General features: G+C 37.3%; 3 protein-coding genes across 3 annotated transcripts; all 3 read left to right on the forward strand.

Moving 5' to 3' along the window:
* The first annotated feature begins 1,731 nt into the window (after positions 1–1,731).
* Positions 1,732–3,563, forward strand: LOC131001632 (glycosyltransferase BC10). The gene is made up of 2 exons (XM_057928176.1): positions 1,732–2,284; positions 2,837–3,563. The coding sequence occupies exons 1-2, from the start codon at positions 1,862–1,864 to the stop codon at positions 3,479–3,481; spliced, it is 1,068 nt and encodes a 355-aa protein (XP_057784159.1). The 5' UTR covers positions 1,732–1,861; the 3' UTR covers positions 3,482–3,563.
* A 4,381-nt stretch (positions 3,564–7,944) lies between these two features.
* LOC131001653 (delta(7)-sterol-C5(6)-desaturase-like) lies at positions 7,945–11,143 on the forward strand. Its single transcript, XM_057928211.1, has 3 exons — positions 7,945–8,437; positions 9,177–9,482; positions 10,436–11,143. The coding sequence occupies exons 1-3, from the start codon at positions 8,221–8,223 to the stop codon at positions 10,726–10,728; spliced, it is 816 nt and encodes a 271-aa protein (XP_057784194.1). The 5' UTR covers positions 7,945–8,220; the 3' UTR covers positions 10,729–11,143.
* A 1,039-nt stretch (positions 11,144–12,182) lies between these two features.
* LOC130998166 (uncharacterized) lies at positions 12,183–13,659 on the forward strand. The gene is made up of 2 exons (XM_057923597.1): positions 12,183–12,986; positions 13,075–13,659. Exons 1-2 carry the CDS (start codon positions 12,183–12,185, stop codon positions 13,657–13,659), a joined length of 1,389 nt encoding a protein of 462 aa, XP_057779580.1.
* The last annotated feature ends 5,234 nt before the right edge of the window (positions 13,660–18,893 follow it).

The raw sequence follows: 18,893 nt of genomic DNA on the forward strand, positions 1-18,893 counted from the left end.
GTCAACTTTTTACCACGATGAAGTGTAATAGTATGTTGATAATTAATTATTATCGCTAAAAAGTTCGAATGTGCATTTGTTGGTAGGCATTTGCCGAACCACGTAAATCTCTTGTCTCATTTATCGTCTTGCATATGATCTTGATTACTTGTGGAGATTTTCTTGTTTGCTAAGATTGGGGACGTTTCTCGGTTGTATGTGCGTTATAAATTGTTTCCGCTGCATTGGTATTATTGTATGGATTTGCATTTGATACCAACAGCATTAATAAATAAATAAATATATATAGGAAACTATACTGATCTAACTTAGTAAAGCTCGGTATATATGCTCAAATTAGGGGTGGGAATCGGGTCGGGTTCGGGTACTCTATCCGAAAAAATTGGGTACCCGAACCCGAAATTTCCCTAAATCTCCTACCCGACCCCGACCCCGAGTAAAAAATCGGGTACCCTAATACCCGACTCGGGTACTCGAATCGGGTATTAGGGTACCCTAAATCACCCGATTTAGAAGTGCCTCCAAGTTTCTTCAACAAATTCGATTTGCTCAGCATTATGGATCCAAAAAGTAAAGGCCAACAAATTGTATTAAATTCCTATTGGGTTTACAAAGCTATTCTATTGATACTCTGAAAACATTTGCAAATGCCTTTTACAATTTTTGGAACCTTCAAAATCACTTAAAATCAAAGGGGACGACGATGGTTGTCTTCAAACTTTGAATAGAAATCACCTGAAAATTGCACCGATGATGTCTTCAATAGGAAGTCCGGTGATGGGGCGGCGAGCTGCGAGCCTGCGGGGCGGCGCGGTGACGCCGGTGAGGCTCACTGCTTCGGCCTGAATCGATTCTCATTCTGCTCGGTAGCGGGGCGGGGCGGCGAGGGCTCACGTTATGCTCGTAGTTGGAGAAGGCTCGCGGCGGTCCGGCGGGTAGGTGGAGAAGGCTCACGGCAACTCCAGAGGGACCGAGGGATTGAAAGAGAGAGAATTGAGAATCTGAATTTGAGTCGGTGGACTCAATACAGATGTTAGAGAATAGAGAGAGAGAGAGTTGAATAGTTAATTAACTTTAAATAATATAATTGATTAAATAAAATATATATATATAATAATAAAAAATTCGGGTATTCGGGTATACCCGATACCCGATTTTTAGACCACCCTAATACCCGAACCCGACCCGATACCCTAATTTTTCGGGTATCGGGTACCCTATACCCGATTTTTTCGAGTCGGGTAGTCGGGTACCCGATACCCTATCTTCCCACCCCTAGCTCAAATATAGTCTATCAATGACTATATATAAAAATACATGATGAATTGATGAAAAGAGTTTTAAATCTAACCTAATCAATTTTTCTGCGTCGAAAAGTGTAAGTGACACTAATTAATTAGAATCTTATGTATAGATGTAACTCGAATATATTTAAATTTAAGGTCGTGAAGAATAGGGCTATTGTATTTGAATCAAAAGTCAGCACCAGCTGGCCGGTCAGTCCGGCAACCGAAAAGTTGATTCGGGTTATATATGTTTTTGTAAATAATTATTTATTGAGTTAATTAATTTTGGAAACACGAAGGTTTGTTAGATTAAATTAGTATATGATCTGTCCGTAGAAGAGAAACTATTTGCAAAGATTAATTCATTTTAGATATAGTATATACATTCCATCTGAAATAAATTAACGTGTTTGGCTGAAATCCAAGTAGTATCCAAGTAACTTTTTTTCATTTTCGTGGGCATGAACCTTAATTTCCGAATATTATGTCCGAAGCAAGCACGAAAATGAAATCGTAGTTTTGAAGTGTTAAGAAAATAAATGGAGGGTCCGGCATGAAGGTAGAGCAACCAAATCATGATGCTCAAACGCCACTCCCTCGCCGACCGCCTCTTCCAACTCTTTCTCTTCGCCGTCGGAGTTTCCGTGGGCGCCGTATCCATTCTATGTCTCCGAAGCTTCTCCTTCGCCATTCCCTCCATCCCCTTCTCCACATTAAAATCATCCAGCCCAGTACTTCTGGAAACGCGGGATGTTTCGTTGAAGTTGATGATGCACAACATGAGCGATGCTGAGTTGCTGGCGCGAGTTGGCAATACTACGTCGTATAAGGTGGCGTTCATGTTCTTGACGCCGGGGCCGCTGCCGCTTGCGCCGGTGTGGGACAGGTTTTTCAAAGGGCATCAAGGCCTTTACTCCGTCTATGTTCATCCTCATCCTTCCTACAACCATTCTGCGCCGCCCCATTCTGCTTTCTATGGCAGGACCATTCCCACCCAGGTTACTTAATTTAATCATTTCATTTCCCATTCTACATTCTGCAAAATACATCTAAATATGTTAAATACATAGTTTGCATTGAGTTTAAAAAAAATATATTGGAAGTTAATTTATTAGTATATTTTAGGGATATTAATTAGCAAGTAAATACACAACCTATGAAATTTAACATGACTTTTATTTTCTGTCTGTAAATACATGAATTTAACATTTTTTCTAATTTTTGACATTGACAAAAAAAACTTTGATGTATTAGTTTTTGTTTACACAATTTGTGTCATATTTGAGCATTGTCTAACTATTTCATAGTTTTTAACTGTTTCAGATTGAATTATCTTGATTGAAACATGTACTCCAACCTTCACGTCAATAGTAAATTAGAATTTTTTCTTGTCAATGTCAAAAAACAGAAAAAATGTTAAGTTCATATATTTACAGACAGAATAATAAAGTCAGTGTTAAATTTCAAAAAATGCAAAAAGTTTGTGTATTAATTTACAAGCTTATATCCCTATATTTTACATTGTATATATGAATTATCTCGGAATGCAGGCTGTATATTGGGGTACAATAACAATGATCGATGCAGAAAGAAGGCTACTAGCAAATGCACTTCTAGATTCATCTAATCAACGATTCGTACTACTCTCTGATTCATGCATTCCAGTATTCAATTTCACCACAATCTACAACTACCTCATGGGGACTAACAAAAGCTTCATAGGATCATTCGACGACCCACGAAAGATGGGTCGTGGGCGTTACAACCACCACATGTGGCCGAATATCACCATCGAGCAGTGGAGGAAAGGGTCGCAGTGGTTTGAGGTCCATCGTGACCTGGCCGTCAAAATTGTCTCCGATCAGAAATACTATTCCTTATTCCGTGAGTTTTGTCACCCGCCGTGTTACAACGACGAGCACTATCTGCCTACATTGATCAACATTCTTTACTCGGATTCAAACTCGAACAGGACCATCACGTGGGTTGACTGGTCAAGGGGCGGACCTCATCCGAGGAAATTCGGGTGGATCGATGTGAAACCCGACTTGTTGAACTATATCCGGTTTGGATCCGAGTGTATATACAACGGGAATACCACTAATTTGTGTAACCTTTTTGCAAGGAAATTTCTGCCCAACACAGTTGGCCCATTGTTGAAGCTTGCTACCTGGCTCCTAGGATTTGATCCTTGATTCATTTTTGTTTATTTGTTTATTATGATTGAATTGTACGGAATCTGAGTAATTGTTTGGCAATGAATATTATATTTGCTAATTTGTAGTATTTTATAGTGGTCTTTACTTTTGAGGATTAATCTTCAAAATAGTAAAGCTAATTCATTATTCACTTTGAGGTTAATTTGCAGAAAGATTTATGTATATAAGTTTGATCATAATTCATACCCCTGCCATTCGAAAAACAATACAACCGTGTCTGGCTAATTTTATCTTGAGAAGCTCATAAGTTTCTATATTTTACAAGGTAAATCATAGGCTGTGTATTTTTATAATTCTTAATATCTTAGTTTGTGAGTAGTGGCGAATCGATGAAGGGGATTCGTATAAAATCATCAAATTTTTAAGCATTTTATGTAAATTGTTAAAATCTCTCATCATCAAATTGAATTGCTAAAAAAGAGTTCCTTTCAATTGTTAGACCATAACATCATCACTAATAATACCTCATTTATCTATATACTTTTCGTTTTTTCATTACTCTCAATACTCTATTTATCCTTACTTTTCACATTTTCACTTTTTTGTCTTAAAACTCATGCTCCTCCCTCCTAGAAAGTTATTTGGAGCCTGGGGGAACGAAGCTAATATTACCACAATTAAGAAATGCAATTCCAACCAAGAATGTTTGTGTCTGCATATCTGTATGTGAGTAAATTAGACACTTCCTTCATCCATGAAAATTGTAGTCTATTATTTTTGTCCGTCTATGAAAATTGTAGTTTTTCTTTTATTAAAAGTTATCTCTTGTATTTTAAAGTCATTCACACTTAATATTTATATATAAACTCAATCATTTAACACATCAAGTTTATGGGTCTCTTTCTTCATTCAACTTTAATGAATCTACTTATTAACTTAATTTTTACACATCTTTCAATTATTTATTATAATTTTGTGCTCCCTAAAACATACTTACTACATTTTTATAGATGGATGGAGTATTTTTGTCATGTAGACTAATGAATGCTAACTACTTAGATAAATGTTAAAAAAAAAAATTAAGTATACATAATTTATTTGCTCGTACTGTAGTGCTGCAACATAAGTTAAAGTACATTTGGAAGTGTAAAACAAAGTTGGTGGCCAGACGTATTATGTAACTATTTTATTTTCTCACATATATAGCTCACATTACGTAGCTCACGGATTTGAAATTGTAATATTTTATCACCAATTTCTAATATATAAACATATAATTAGAGGGTATAAAATTAAACTCCAAAGACAGGGGGAGATGGAAGAGAAACCATGGGAGCTTTTGCCTCGTCAAAATGTCAGAGTTATATAGGGCCAGTATTTATGCATAAATTTAGTTCATAATTACCTATTGTTCAATCAAACAAAAACTGAACTTTCTCTGTATGTGAATTTGAACTTATTTAATTAATTTGGCTCAAGCTCAACCACGCAATTAAATCATTATGTTATTTTTCTTATTTATTTTATTTTCTTGCAACTTGTTTATATCACTTATTAAAAAAAATGATTGCATGTCCTGGAATAAAATCTAAAAAATTAATAGGCTTAATTAAATACGAAATTAATTGAGGGCTTAATAAAATTCGAAAAAGTTTCGATGCCCAATAAATGCACACATTTATCATTTTATGCAACATCATCCAATAGGAGTGGTCATAGATCGGATGGGATCCCCCGTCTTATAATATTTGGTGTCTCATCGTATCTTAACATTAATTTTACTATTTTATAAAAATAACTTATATAAATAAAAAAATTTATTATGTCATGAACTTCAACTAATACTATGTATTATTACAAAAAACTAAAATTTAAAAGAATTATATCCTTTAACTTTGGATTAATTAATCTTAGCAGTTAAATAATAAATATGTTGACAAGTAATAATTGCAAGTATTTATAACCACAAATTTCACATATATTAGTCGATTGTGATTGGTTTAATGTCTCAACTTCAAGTCTGGCGGCTTTCATTTTTAATAATAAAAAAAATATATGTGTAAATTTTTTTGATGCACCAAAAAATCTTAGTACATTAATATCTTTAGATAGTCATGATACATGAAATATTATCTTTATTTCATGTATCATTTGAGAAATGGACCTCGTTTTTCTGGGTAGCCTCGCCGCTATCTAGTACGCCTATAGCATGCTTATGTTCCAAAGAAATTATATTCCTCATTCAGAGGACATTGCTCTTGCATCGAACTACATATATTTTTATTACTATTATATTGTTTGCAAATAAAGAGAAAGACATTTTAAAAATTACATAAAACTTAATAAAATAAAAACAAATCCTAAAAATAACTATTCCGGCCCTAGAGGTCCGAAACGTGCACAAACATGCTCCATCAAATCATGTTGGAGTATATCATGCATCTGCCTATCTCGGAGAATAGTATCTCTTTGCACATATTCCTCGAAGGAAACCGGGGTTGCTCGACCACTCTCCGTCGAGTCACTGCTAGACGCCTCGTGTCCTGCGTCGTCATCTCTCCAATTGGTAACCCTTCACCTTCGTGCTCCACAATCATGTTGTGGAGAATGATGCAACACAACATGATGTCCTTGAGGTGCTCCACGTACCAATTACGCGCCGGACTTCGAATGATTCCCCACCGAGCTTGAAGGACTCCAAAGGCACGTTCGACATCCTTCCGTGCCGATTCTTGCATCTTCTTGAACCACGCCTCGTGCATCTGAGTAAGGCATGTGATGTCCTCCGACGTTGGACGACGCAAATAATGGGCTTCGAAAGCCCGGATGACAGCCTTGCAGAACTTCTTGAGGCATAGACGCTCGGTCGAGTCGGCGACTTTGAGATACTTGTCGAAAGTATCCGCACTGGCACCGGTGGATAATTGGCGGATAGCCGTCGTGCATTTCTGCAAAGGGGAGAGAGAGTCCCGACCTATTGCATCAGTGGTCATCTGGAAGTAAGTATCTTCATCTTGAACAGCCTCGACGATGCGCAAGAACAACTCCTTCTGCATTCGAAAACGATGTCGGAAAAATGTAGGTCCGTACGTCGGATTGTTGTTAAAGTAGTCTTCCATAAGACGTAAATGGGCCTCCTCACGATCACGGTGGACGTAAGACCGGGGACGTTTAACACGTCCTGACTCCGATGCCGGTTGGGTGTAGATTTGAGCAAGCAATTATTTTTGCAACTCTATCTCCTCTATGATCGTTTGAGCTATACCGTCGGATGAATCAGACGAAGAATCGTGCTGGGGTTCCGCCATTTTTTGAAGAAAAAAGAAAGAAATATTGAAAGAGAAATTTGGGGAGCTTGAAGGAGTAGAATTGTTGTTGTGTGAATGAAGGAGTTTAGGAGTATTTATATATAGGAAAACAAAAAATAAAATAAATATTCAAACGGCTAAAATAGCCGTTGGCTATTAAAAAAAGGAATTGAAAATCTAACCGTTTGGGATTAAAATCAGTATTTTTTTTTCATTTTTTTTCTCTGAAATAGAGGGCATCGGGTGATACTCGACGTCTCGAGTAACCAAGGCCTGCATCGCCCTACTCGAATAGGAGCGATCGAGTAGAGCGATGCCAATGCTCTAACAATTTGTGGACATAGAGACAACGATATTTTAATCGATTCACTTAAATTAAAGCATGTAATTACAAAAATAAATATTTTTCATATAACTTAATAGAAATTGATATTTTAATGAGTAACACAATTTTTAATACTAATACAATACGCTTTATCAGTTCTCCAAATAAATATTGATATTTTATTTTTGATTGGTACTAAAATAAGTATTCATTTTTATTTATGTTTTTGTAAGTATTTTCACATAATTCACTGGCAACAAAAAAAAGATATATTCATTATCCTCGTATCACTCAATCAATTTATTAAATTTAATGTCATTTTCAAAAGAAGTGGTCTTGGGTACATCATGGTGTATCGTACACTCAAATTGATCCGTACTCAAATTTTGACATGCATCCTGATTCAAATCGTGTAAATAATACTATTCGGTTATACAAATGACACTGTCTGTAATTGACAATTTTGTTATACAAATGACATTGTGTACAAATGACACTGTAACATTGTAAATAACACTATGTATAATTGACATTATTCAAAAATATAAATGACACTTTTTGTAATTGACACTATAAGATTGTAATTAACATTATAATATTTTAAATAACACTATAAGATTGAAAATGACACTATAACATTTTAAAAAATTTCAGTGTCATTTATATAATTGAATAATGTCAATTATAAACAGTGTCATTTATATAATTGAAATAGTGTTATTTATATAATTTGAATCATGATGCAAATTTGAATTAACATGTGAGGGATGATCTGAATATGGATCAACTCGAGTGTACATACACCCAAATATAGAGGAGATTTTGTGTTTTCAAAATATCCACTCATTTGAGGTATAGAGAGATCGTAGTAATATTTTGTCGAGAGATTATTTAATACTAATAATTGGTGTCCTTTTCTTTTGGGTTAATTTCATTGTTAAGAATTACACAGCAGAGCTATTCGCATCTGTGAGTAGACAAAAAAAGGAAATCCGTAAATATAAGACGGCTACACGCACACACACACACACACTCTCCCCCTCTCTCTTTCTATCTCTCTCCCTCCCCCTCCAACTATCCCTCATCGGAATTCTCTCTCTCTCTCAAAAGAGGCAAGAACCCACTGCATCTCCGCCGGGGCAATGGAGGATCAGCTGCGGCTGTTTGTGGATGAGACGTCGTGGTACAACGACGTCGTTTTGGGGGCGGTGCTGCCGGCGAAGTGGTGGGCCCCACTCCCCCACTTCTACAGAGGCTGGCTGCGGAACTACATTGGCGGGACCTTGCTGTACCTGGTGTCCGGGATCTTATGGTGTTTCTATATCTACTACTTGAAGCGCAACGTCTATCTTCCTAAAGGTGGCTTTTCTCTACCACTCTCTTTATTTATTCTTATATGTATATATTTTTCTGTTAGATGAAAGAGGACCAACCGCATTCTTGCGATCTGATTGTGTATCCGCATTTTAACCTGATGTCAATTTTTGGTCTCTCTCAATTTCGTTTGAGCATCTGCCCAATGCGTGATGAATGCAGATTAGTTAGGTGTTGCGGGATAGCAAAATTGGGGTTCTCTGATTTTTACCGAAATAAATGTTTAATATTTCACTTAGTATTTTCACATTGCCAAATTTGGATCGATTCGGAATCCGTTATCGTAATGTAGTTGGTGCCTTGGCTTTTATGTTGGTCTCCTTGGAAACCTTTTTAAGAGATTTGGCTGTTGCAGTTATTGGAGCAAAAACCTAATTTTGTTAGGTGTATCTGCTCTTTGAGCTCTCATCTGCTAGTGGCTATTTTAGAAACTATCGGAAGGCAGGAGAAGATACTTGATTTTTTGTTTATTTCTCATGGAGCCATGGTAAAACAGAGTTTCTTTGTGTATACAAAATATTACTAGTTGTTGATTTTTAGATAATAATTTTGTTGCTCTTTTCTATTTTTTTTTTATGTAATAGGGTGCAGGTGGAAACTAGATTTGTATTGTCTAACTCTGTGTATGATGCTCTTCTTGAACGATTTTCATTGAATGAAGCATATAAATACCAGTTAACTAGTTTGGCAGAATATGTTACATTGATGATCTGTTTGATTTCAGATGCCATTCCTACTCGAAAAGCCATGCTTTTGCAGATAAAGGTTGCCATGAAAGCTATGCCATGGTACTGTGCTCTTCCGACAATCTCTGAATACATGATCGAACATGGATGGACCAAAAGCTTTCCAAGGATAAGTGATGTTGGCTTCGTTGAATACCTCTGCTATATGTCAGTCTATCTTATTATTGTGGAATTTGGAATATACTGGATGCATAGAGAGCTGCATGACATAAAGCCTCTCTATAAGTATCTTCACGCCACACATCACATTTATAACAAGCAAAATACACTCTCCCCATTTGCTGGTAATTTCTAGTTCTCTCTCATTTCTACACATGAAAATATTAAATTCCATTGCTTAACCATTTCAAGGAGTGTTCATTGCAACCAGTAGACACTTACTTTTGAAACTAACCAAGTTGAAGAAGAATTATTTATGGAATTCTCTACTTTGTGTTTTGAAACTTTAAAGTAGTTCTGATCAAAGGAATCATCTCTTTCGTTGTCACCCTAGAATTGTGCCTGAACTTTCTGTTACATCAATATCATTATTGACCGACTTTAAACCTTTAAATTATATATTTGGTGAGGTATGTGACCTCAGCTGCTAAGAAGATGACTTAGCACCCCCCCCCCCGACCCATGGTTACATGTATACATCCCTTGGCACAATTGCCTCGTAAAAAGAATTGTTTATATTTTGGTTAATTTTATGAAAGTAACTAGTCATATATTATCTCAATATCTTTTTGCAACTAGATTTCTTCTACTTTCTCTCACATGTGCTAACACCTTTTGATCTGTCATCTCTTGCTTTTAGTCTCTCCGTACCTGAAAAAAAAAGTGTTCATAGCAATACAGTGATGCATCTATGTGTTGAAAGTTTTTATACGTTTCAAATTATTCTTTTTGTACTCCGCATGTCATGAAATCTTTTAGTGTACTTATTCAATCTAATTTCAATGTTTTAGCCATTCCCTCTAATAGATGGAAGACCTTTGTAAACTATAGTACATTCTCTGTTCTGCTTGCTGAAATTTGTACATCACATGTATAACGTGATCTGCTTTTGTTACTTCTGTGAATGCATTATATACGGTGTGTAAAAAATACATTTGCACTTTCTATCCATGAAACTTGACATTTTGTGGAATCATATCCAATGTGAAGTAGCCATTTTTTACTGGTATCTACAGTTTACACATTACATTGAAATTTATGATTTTGCTAAGTATTTAGATGGTTTATTCTGAATTAGGTCTGGCATTCCACCCACTGGATGGTATACTGCAGGCAGTGCCCCATGTGATAGCTCTCTTCCTGGTGCCAATGCATTTCACGTCGCACATAGCCCTTCTGTTCATAGAGGCCCTGTGGACTGCCAATATTCACGACTGCATACACGGACAAATATGGCCTGTAATGGGCGCTGGCTACCACACAATTCACCACACTACGTATCGCCATAACTATGGCCACTACACAATATGGATGGACTGGATGTTCGGAACTCTACGTGATCCGCTGGAAGATGATGCCAAGAAGATATAATGCTCGTTGCTGCTAATAGGGTCCTAGAGTTAGTTCTCTTCTTTCCTTTAGATAATTCATGAGGGAAAAAAAAAGTATTATCTTTTGCATGCTCCAGATGTACATTTTGTCAATTACTGGTTGGTTTTTCTTTTCAAGAATTCGTTCTAGTTCTAGAGTGAGTGAGGGGGGGGGGGGGGGAATTTGTGGAATTTATGGGACCCTTTTATTTGCATTTGCTTTGATTCTATCATTCCAGAACTGGTAAAAGAAGAAATGTGATGTTTTCCCTCTCTCTCTCAAACAATATAACGTCGCTAAGATGATGGGTTGTAATAAGCAGTAGCCAGTAAGACAATTGGACCAAATGATCCAGGCTGTAGTATGGTTGGAGATCTGATTTGCAATACAAATATTGTTTGTCGTATTGTCAAGATGAAGATGATTATGATTTGGGTCTACATTATGCTGATTGTCAAGATGAAGATGATTATGATTTGGGTCTACATTATGCTGATTGTCAAGATGAAGATGATTATGATTTGGGTCTACATTATGCTGATTTGCAGCTATTAGAGCATCTCCAATCCTTGACGCTTAGAGGTGGTGATAATTGGTGGTCTCCACCTTAGCAACACCCCTCTCGAGTGCATTGGCATTAATCTCCATTTTCATTTAATCTCATTTTTATTTTTTTATTTTAAAATTTAATATTTTATTAAAATTAAAATTCAAACATTACATTAATTAAAATACAATACAATAAATAAAAATATTACAATAATTAAAATTTAAAGAGTTAAAAAATTTTAAATTTTAAAATTAAAAAAAACAATAAATAAAACAAAAGATATTAAAAAAATAACAATAGATGTTAAAAAAATGGTAAATATTACTCCCTTCGTCCATGAAATAAACTCTCAGTTGGGGTTCGGCACGAAGACTAAAAAAGCTGAAAAAGGTGTTGTGAGTGAGATAAAGGGATAGTTGACCAAAAGTGATAAATGTGTTGTGGGTTGGCCATAAGTGATAAATAGTACTCCCTCCGTCCCATTAATCAAGTCTCCTTGCTTTTGGGCACGGGTATTAATGAGAGTTGAATTAGATGTAAAAGTAGTAGGGACCACAGAATTAGTGCTTTATTTAATGTTATTTTATTAACTAATTAAAGTGACTAATAAAATGCCTTTTAAATTAATTCAACAATTTAAATTAATTTTAAAATGCTTTATTTAATGTGATTGAATTGTTTATTAGATTAACTATGAATTGGGAACAGTAAACTGATGCTAAAACACGGCAAAATAGAGGGAAAAAAAGGCGGCAGAAATGGTGGGCCAAACTTAATCATTTCATTCCATAAATTTGAAATCTCCACAATATGCGTCCAACATCAGCTATATATACAGAGCATTTGTTTGCTCACCATTTTTTCATTATCAAGTGAGCAGAACAAGTGCCAAAAAAAAAAAAAGATGAGAAGAAAGGATTTAACAACAGATGAGAGGTCTTCAATGCTTCAATTCCTTCTTCTTGAAAGCAAAAATGGTAAGCCACCAAGAGGGAAGATGAAAGCTATGGAGGAGAAGTTCCACGTCTGCCGGCGAACTGTTTCGCGCATTTGGGCTGAGGCAAAACAACAACAAAATCAAGGGCATGCCACAAATTCATCAAGTAAGAAGATAGCAAGACCAAGAAGAAAAAGAGTTGAAATAGACCTAGAGCTAATTGCAAGTTTAGATTTAACAAAGAGGTCCACCATAAGGAGACTAGCTAATGGCATAAATTGCAGCAAGAGCACCGTAGGTCGGTGGATAGATCAAGGTCTGATCAAAGCTCACACGAGTGCACTAAGACCTGACCTTACAGCCCAAAATAAGCTGTTAAGGTTGAGGTTTTGCTTAGATGCAATAGAGATGGGCAGGCTGTCACATAACTTGAGGTTCAAGAGCATGCAAAACATTGTACACGTAGATGAGAAATGGTTTTACTTAACAAAGAGTTCTCACAGGTTCTATTTAACACCAACAGAGGCTGAACCACATAGAACATGCAAGAACAAGAACTTCATAAAAAAGGTGATGTTCATATCTGCAGTGTGCCGACCACTGTTTGCTGCAGATGGCAGCATTATATTTGATGGGAAGATAGGCATATTCCCATTTACAGAGATGGTGGCAGCAAAAAGATCAAGTAAGAACAGGGTGGTTGGAACTCTAGAGCAAAAGCCCATAGAAAGTGTGAGCAAACCAGTTATGAGAGACTTTTTCATCAACAAGGTAATGCCTATATGCATCAATTAGTGAATGCAGATTGTGAACATCAAAGAACTGACCATTTGCATGCTTATTTTTTGTAAAACAACAGATTGTGCCTGCCATCATAACCAAGTGGCCCTCTTTTGCAAGCAAAGACGTGTTTATTCAACAAGATAATGCAAGACCACATATTTCCAATGATGACTTGGAGTTTAGAGAGGCTGCCACACGTGATGGTTTCAATATCAACATTGTGAATCAACCTCCAAACTCACCCGACACCAATATCAATGACCTTGGGTTTTTTAGGGCCATTCAAAGCCTACAAACTGAAATTGCATGCAGTGATGTTGATGATTTAGTGAATGCAGTGCATAAAGCTTATGAAGACCTAGATCCAATGTCTTTAAACTGTGTTTTCTTAAGCTTACAAGGTTGCATGTTGGAGATCATGAAGGTGAAGGGCAATAACTGTTATAAGCTGCCACATATGAAGAAAGGGACATTGATGAGACACGATTTGCTTCCAACAAGTTTGGAAGTCCCCCATGAACTTGTCACACAAAGCATGAAGTATTTGAAAGACCAAGGTGCAGATGAAGGACTAGAACAGCTAATGGATAGATTAGGTATTAATGAAGCAAATATGGATGGCATTGAAGAACTTTTCAATGCCATGATGTTGCTTGATTAAAGCTATCTTCTAGAAGGGTTTTTGTGCAGTTTTTGTAAAGGCCAAACTGAAGGTATAGTGCAGTTTAGCATCTGCAGTAGGAAAATGTTTTTTGTGCAGTTTTTTGTAAAGGCCTACATGAAGATATAGTGCAGTTTAGAATCTGTAGTAGGGCACATTGATAGGCTTATTTTTTGTAAATGCCTACATGAAGATATAGTGCATTAATGAATGTGGCAGCCAACTACACACCCAACAATTAAGATGGCAGCCAACTACACACCCAACAATTAAGATGGCAGCCAACTACACATCACAACAATTAAGATGGCAGCCAACTACACACCCAACAATTAAGATGGCAGCCAACTACACATCACAACGTAAGCACACGAACACACAAAGCACAGACATCACATTTAACCATCATAGTGGCAAAATCAGAGCATGTTTATATCATTTCAGATCCAATTGACAACCAACAAACCCTAGTGCTCTTGCATGCAGCCACCAAGAATTGGGAATCACCCAAGCACAAAATAGATCAGGGGAAATAGAATGGGAATCACCCGAAACCAAATAAACATGAGCCCTAGCACACAATTAATCAGGGGAAACAGAATGGGAATCACCCGAAACCAAATAAGCATGAGCCCAAGCACACAATTAATCAGGGGAAATAGATTTGGGAATCACCCGAAACCAAATAAGCATGAGCCCAAGGAAAGATCTCACCGGAAACAGAATTGGGAACATATGTGCGAGCATCCGTAGGTGGGCTTTGGATGCAGTGGGCCACCACTCGTTTGGTTCATCCAAGTTCGCCTCCAATTCCTCCGAGTTCGCCTCCAATTCCTCCGAGTTCGCCAGACCTCTAGGGTTTTCCTCGCTCAGAAAGTCAGATCCCCAAGTTTCATGACAGAGAAGGTCGAAATCTGTCTTGATTTTGGAGGATTTAGGGAACCTCATTCTCGTTTTCATCCTTGCGGGCCGTCGGATGATCGGAGGTCGAAACGGAGGAGAAGGACTCTCATCTACCTCATACTCTCGGACGCCCTCGCTCTCTGACGCGCCACCACCACGCTCCTCAGGCGACGCCGGCAACGTCTCCGACAGGGAGAAAGGGAAAAACACGGGCGGTGGATCACCCCACAACGACAGAGAATCTTCGGTGTCGGGAATGACTTCGTCGCTCAGATATTCCTTCCAACCATACGAAGGGTTCATCACGGCGGAGGTGAAGAACGGAGAAAGGCGGCGGAATCAAAGAATGGAGGAAGACGACGAGCCTTAGGGTTTTCCCACAGAAGCGGGCGGCGCTTGATTTCAGAGAGAAAGGACGAAGATAGAGAGAGTGAGAGTGAGAGATAGGCTAGGGTTAGCAATAGATAGGGAGAGAGAGAGAGAATTGTTAATTAGTGGAGAGAGAGAGAGAGTGAATTGTTAATTCAACTAATTGTATCTTAATTTTTGCCAAAAAGGGAAAGGAGACTTGAATATTGGGACGGCCCAAAAAGGAATAGGAGACTTGAATATTGGGACGGAGGGAGTACTAGTAAATATATAATATAAAAGTGATAAATGTACTAATGTGGTGTGGGCCCATGAATGGTAAATGTAAGTAAATATATAATATAAAAGTGATAGAAGTGTTATGAGGGTGGGCCCATGAATAATAAATGTAGGAAATAAGGGAGGGTATAATTGTTCAAAAAGTAGAGTAGCAGTTTATTTCATTGACAAATATTTAAAGGCAAGTAGGAGTTTTTTCGTGGACGGAGGGAGTAGTTTTTAGCTCATCGTTTGGGCGTTTTCTAAAAAATATTTCATCCTAAGCATAATTACAAAACAATATCCATCGTTTTTTTTTTCTTATTTATGGCCCGCAAAAATAATCCGACAACTGGTAATATGAGGTGTTCCGATCAAGTGTCATGTGGGTATTGCACACGAAATTTTTTTTAAAAAAGAAAAAAACTTATAAAATCCACCTATTTCAAAATACACAAATCTCCATCTTTGAAAAAACGTGAGTTATGAACCTTCTCATTCTATCGCGATTAAACTCTAACGCATAACGCATAGCTTCTTCTTCCTCCTTCTAAAAGCCTTACCTTATCATCTAAAAACGCAACTCTACCTCATCATCGTCGTTGGACTCGTGCTTCCATCATCATTCACAGTGTTGGCTCTCTTGTGTGCAATTTTAATAATTTGGGGATTTTAATGATTTGGGTTTGGGAAAGATAGGTTTTTGTAAATTGGTTGAATATACAAAATTTTGATCCTGAAGATGAATCGTCGAAGGAGATGGCACCTTCCAAGGGGCGGCGAGGGAGATAGGGGGAGGGAGGAATCGGCGGAGGAGATGGCGGGGGAGATAGGAATCGACAAACGAGGAATTGACAGTGGAGGTAGGGATGTCAATCTAACCTGAAACCCGTGGGCTGGGCCGATTAACCCGCCACCCGAGAGGGTTAGGGTTGAATATTTTCAACCCGATTAGCCCGTAATTGAATAGCCCGGCATCCGATAGGGCCGGCCCGACTAACCCGATGGGCTAGTCCGAAACCCGAATACTTAATATATTAAATGTTTAGATATAAAAATAAAAAAATGACAAAATATTATAAAGTCTCATCATTTCACTTTTCTGTATTTTTGAGATGATTTGCTTCTATTAATTCAAACTATTGATGGATATTTATTATTTTTTCGTTAACAAAGTTGAACATTTTATTGTTACCAACTTATTTTATATGTTATGCAATCTTGATGTTTTTTTCAATATCTTATATTTTTGCATTTCATGCTGGCTATATAATTTATATCTTTGATTTTTATGTATATTTTATACATTATACATTAGATCATTAAAAATACTCCCTCCGTCCGCCAAAAGTAGATAATTTTTACTATATTGGGCGTCCGCAAAGAGTAGACCACTTTCCTTTTATGGAAATGGTCCCACCACGCACTTTAATATTTTATCCTTACAAACACTCTTTATTTACAAAAAAACCCACCCCAAATTCAATCTCAACCACACATCTCATAAAGTGGTGGGACCATTTCTCCACTACATCAAAATCATCACCAATTTTATTAAATCCCGTGCCCAACCAAAGTAGTCTACTTTTGGCGGACGGAGGGAGTAATAAAATACAAATGATTATTTTATTTTACGAATTTAAGCCGACTAGCCCGATGGGCTAGCCCGAAACCCGAACGTTTAGGGTTAGGGTCGAAAATTTATAACCCGACAAATTCCCCAGTCCGATTAGCCCGCACCCGATTAGCCCGAAACTCGATAGGGCTGGCCCGAAACCCGCTGGCCTGGCCCGATTGACATCTCTAAGTGGAGTGAGGAAATGGTGGATGATGAATCGACCGTGGGTTGAACGACGTAGGGTTGATTCAGGAGGAAGAAGAAGCGCGAGTTAAAAATCTTATTTCAAAAGATTGAAGATGAGCTGGGATATTTTAAAATACGTGGATTGTATGAGTCTTTTTTTTTTTTTTTTAATTTCGCGTGTAATACCCACATGTCACTTGACCGGAACACGTCAAATATCGGTTGTCGGATTATTTTTACGGGTCATAAATAAGGAAAAAATGAAACGATGGGTACTGTTTTGTAATTATGCTTAAGGTGAGATATTTTTTAGAAAACGCTAAACGATGGGCCAAAAATTGATATTTACCCAAATATTAAACAATTAATATGAATACTACGTTTATTAAACAATATATTTTTGTATTTTATATATATTCTCTCTAGTATTTTCATATATATATTTAAAAACTCAAAAATTGGACAGGGGCTTCGCTCCCCTGGATCCGCTCATCAACATCCAAACTGATTTGATTTACAACTTTACAGGTATAAGAGCATCTCCAGCCGTAACTGGAGGTGCCAGCTCGAGGCGGCACATAGCTAGCGACTGGCATGCTAGCTTGGCTCGGTCGCGGCACCAAGCTTCGTACCTCGACATGAAGGAGGAGGGAGAGGGCGTGTGTAATTCACGCATAATTAAAAAGAAGAGAGAGAGAGAGAGAGGGGGGGGATATATTGCAGAGCGTGGAGGAAGAAGAAGGGGTGAAGAAGAAGAAGAAAAAGAAAGAGAGAAGAAAAGGGATAGGTGGGTGGGGGTGGCAGTCGACAGGTTAGGTAGAGTTAGGGTTAAATGTTTTTTTTTAAAGGGTAAATATCAGTTTTTGATCCATCGTTTGAGCATTTTTTTCAAAAATATCTCACTCTAAACATAATTACAAAACAATATCCATCGTTTCAATTTTTGTTTATGACCCGCAAAAATAATCCGACAACCGATATTTGACGTGTTCCGGCCAAGTGATATGTGGATATTACACGCGATTTTTTTTTTAAAAAAGAAAAAGACTCATACAATCCACGTATTTTAAAATATCACAACTCATCTTCAATCTTTCGAAATAAGATTTTTAACTCGCGCTTCTTCTTCCTCCTGAATCAACCCTACGTTGTTCAACCCACAACCGATTCATCCTCCACCGCTTCCTCTCTCCACCGCCGATTCCTCGTTTGTCGGTTCCTCCCGCCATCTTCTCCTCTCCTCCGCCGATTCTTCCCCCTCCGCCATCTGCCTTGACGCCCCCTGGAAGGTGCCATCTCCTCCATCAATTCCTCTTCAGGATCAAAATTTTGTATATTCCACCAATCTAGTCTAACTGCAGCCCTAATCCCAAAATCTTATCTTTTTCAAACCCAAATCATTAAAATCCCCAAATTATTAAAATTGCACACAAGAAGAGCAACAATTACAATAGATGTAATACTAATCAAGAACATACCTCTATTTGATATTTCGTCGCTCAATATTGCCCAAATTCGTGAAATGTAGAGAGCCAACACTGTGAATGACGATGGAAGCACGAGGCCAACGATGACAATGAGGTAGATCTGTGTTTTTAGATGATAAGGTAGGACTTTAGATGGAGGAAGAAAAAGCTGCACATTATGCGTTAGGGTTTGAGGAGAGAATGAGAAGGTTCATAACTCATGTTTTTTTAGAGATGAAGATTTGTGTATTTTGAAATACGTGGATTATATAAGTTTTTTAAAAAAAATTCTGCTTGAAATACTCACATGCCACTTGGCCGGAACACGTCATATACAGGTTGTCGGATTATTTTTGCGGGTCATAAATAGAAAAAATATAAAATGATGAGAATTGTTTTGTAATTATGCTTAAAGTGTATTTTTGAGAAAATGC

Source organism: Salvia miltiorrhiza, chromosome 8, assembly GCF_028751815.1.
Source record: "Salvia miltiorrhiza cultivar Shanhuang (shh) chromosome 8, IMPLAD_Smil_shh, whole genome shotgun sequence".
In the NCBI taxonomy this organism is placed as follows: domain Eukaryota; kingdom Viridiplantae; phylum Streptophyta; class Magnoliopsida; order Lamiales; family Lamiaceae; genus Salvia; species Salvia miltiorrhiza.

Bases quoted from the DNA above. Each gene is read 5' to 3' on its own strand.
- LOC131001632 (XM_057928176.1), top strand. From the start codon at position 1,862: ATGATGCTCAAACGCCACTCCCTCGCCGACCGCCTCTTCCAACTCTTT. The intron at 2,285-2,836 runs GTTACTTAATTT...CTCGGAATGCAG, and splicing joins GCAGGACCATTCCCACCCAG to GCTGTATATTGGGGTACAAT.
- LOC131001653 (XM_057928211.1), top strand. From the start codon at position 8,221: ATGGAGGATCAGCTGCGGCTGTTTGTGGATGAGACGTCGTGGTACAAC. The intron at 8,438-9,176 runs GTGGCTTTTCTC...GTTTGATTTCAG, and splicing joins CAACGTCTATCTTCCTAAAG to ATGCCATTCCTACTCGAAAA. The intron at 9,483-10,435 runs GTAATTTCTAGT...ATTCTGAATTAG, and splicing joins TACACTCTCCCCATTTGCTG to GTCTGGCATTCCACCCACTG.
- LOC130998166 (XM_057923597.1), top strand. From the start codon at position 12,183: ATGAGAAGAAAGGATTTAACAACAGATGAGAGGTCTTCAATGCTTCAA. The intron at 12,987-13,074 runs GTAATGCCTATA...GTAAAACAACAG, and splicing joins GAGACTTTTTCATCAACAAG to ATTGTGCCTGCCATCATAAC.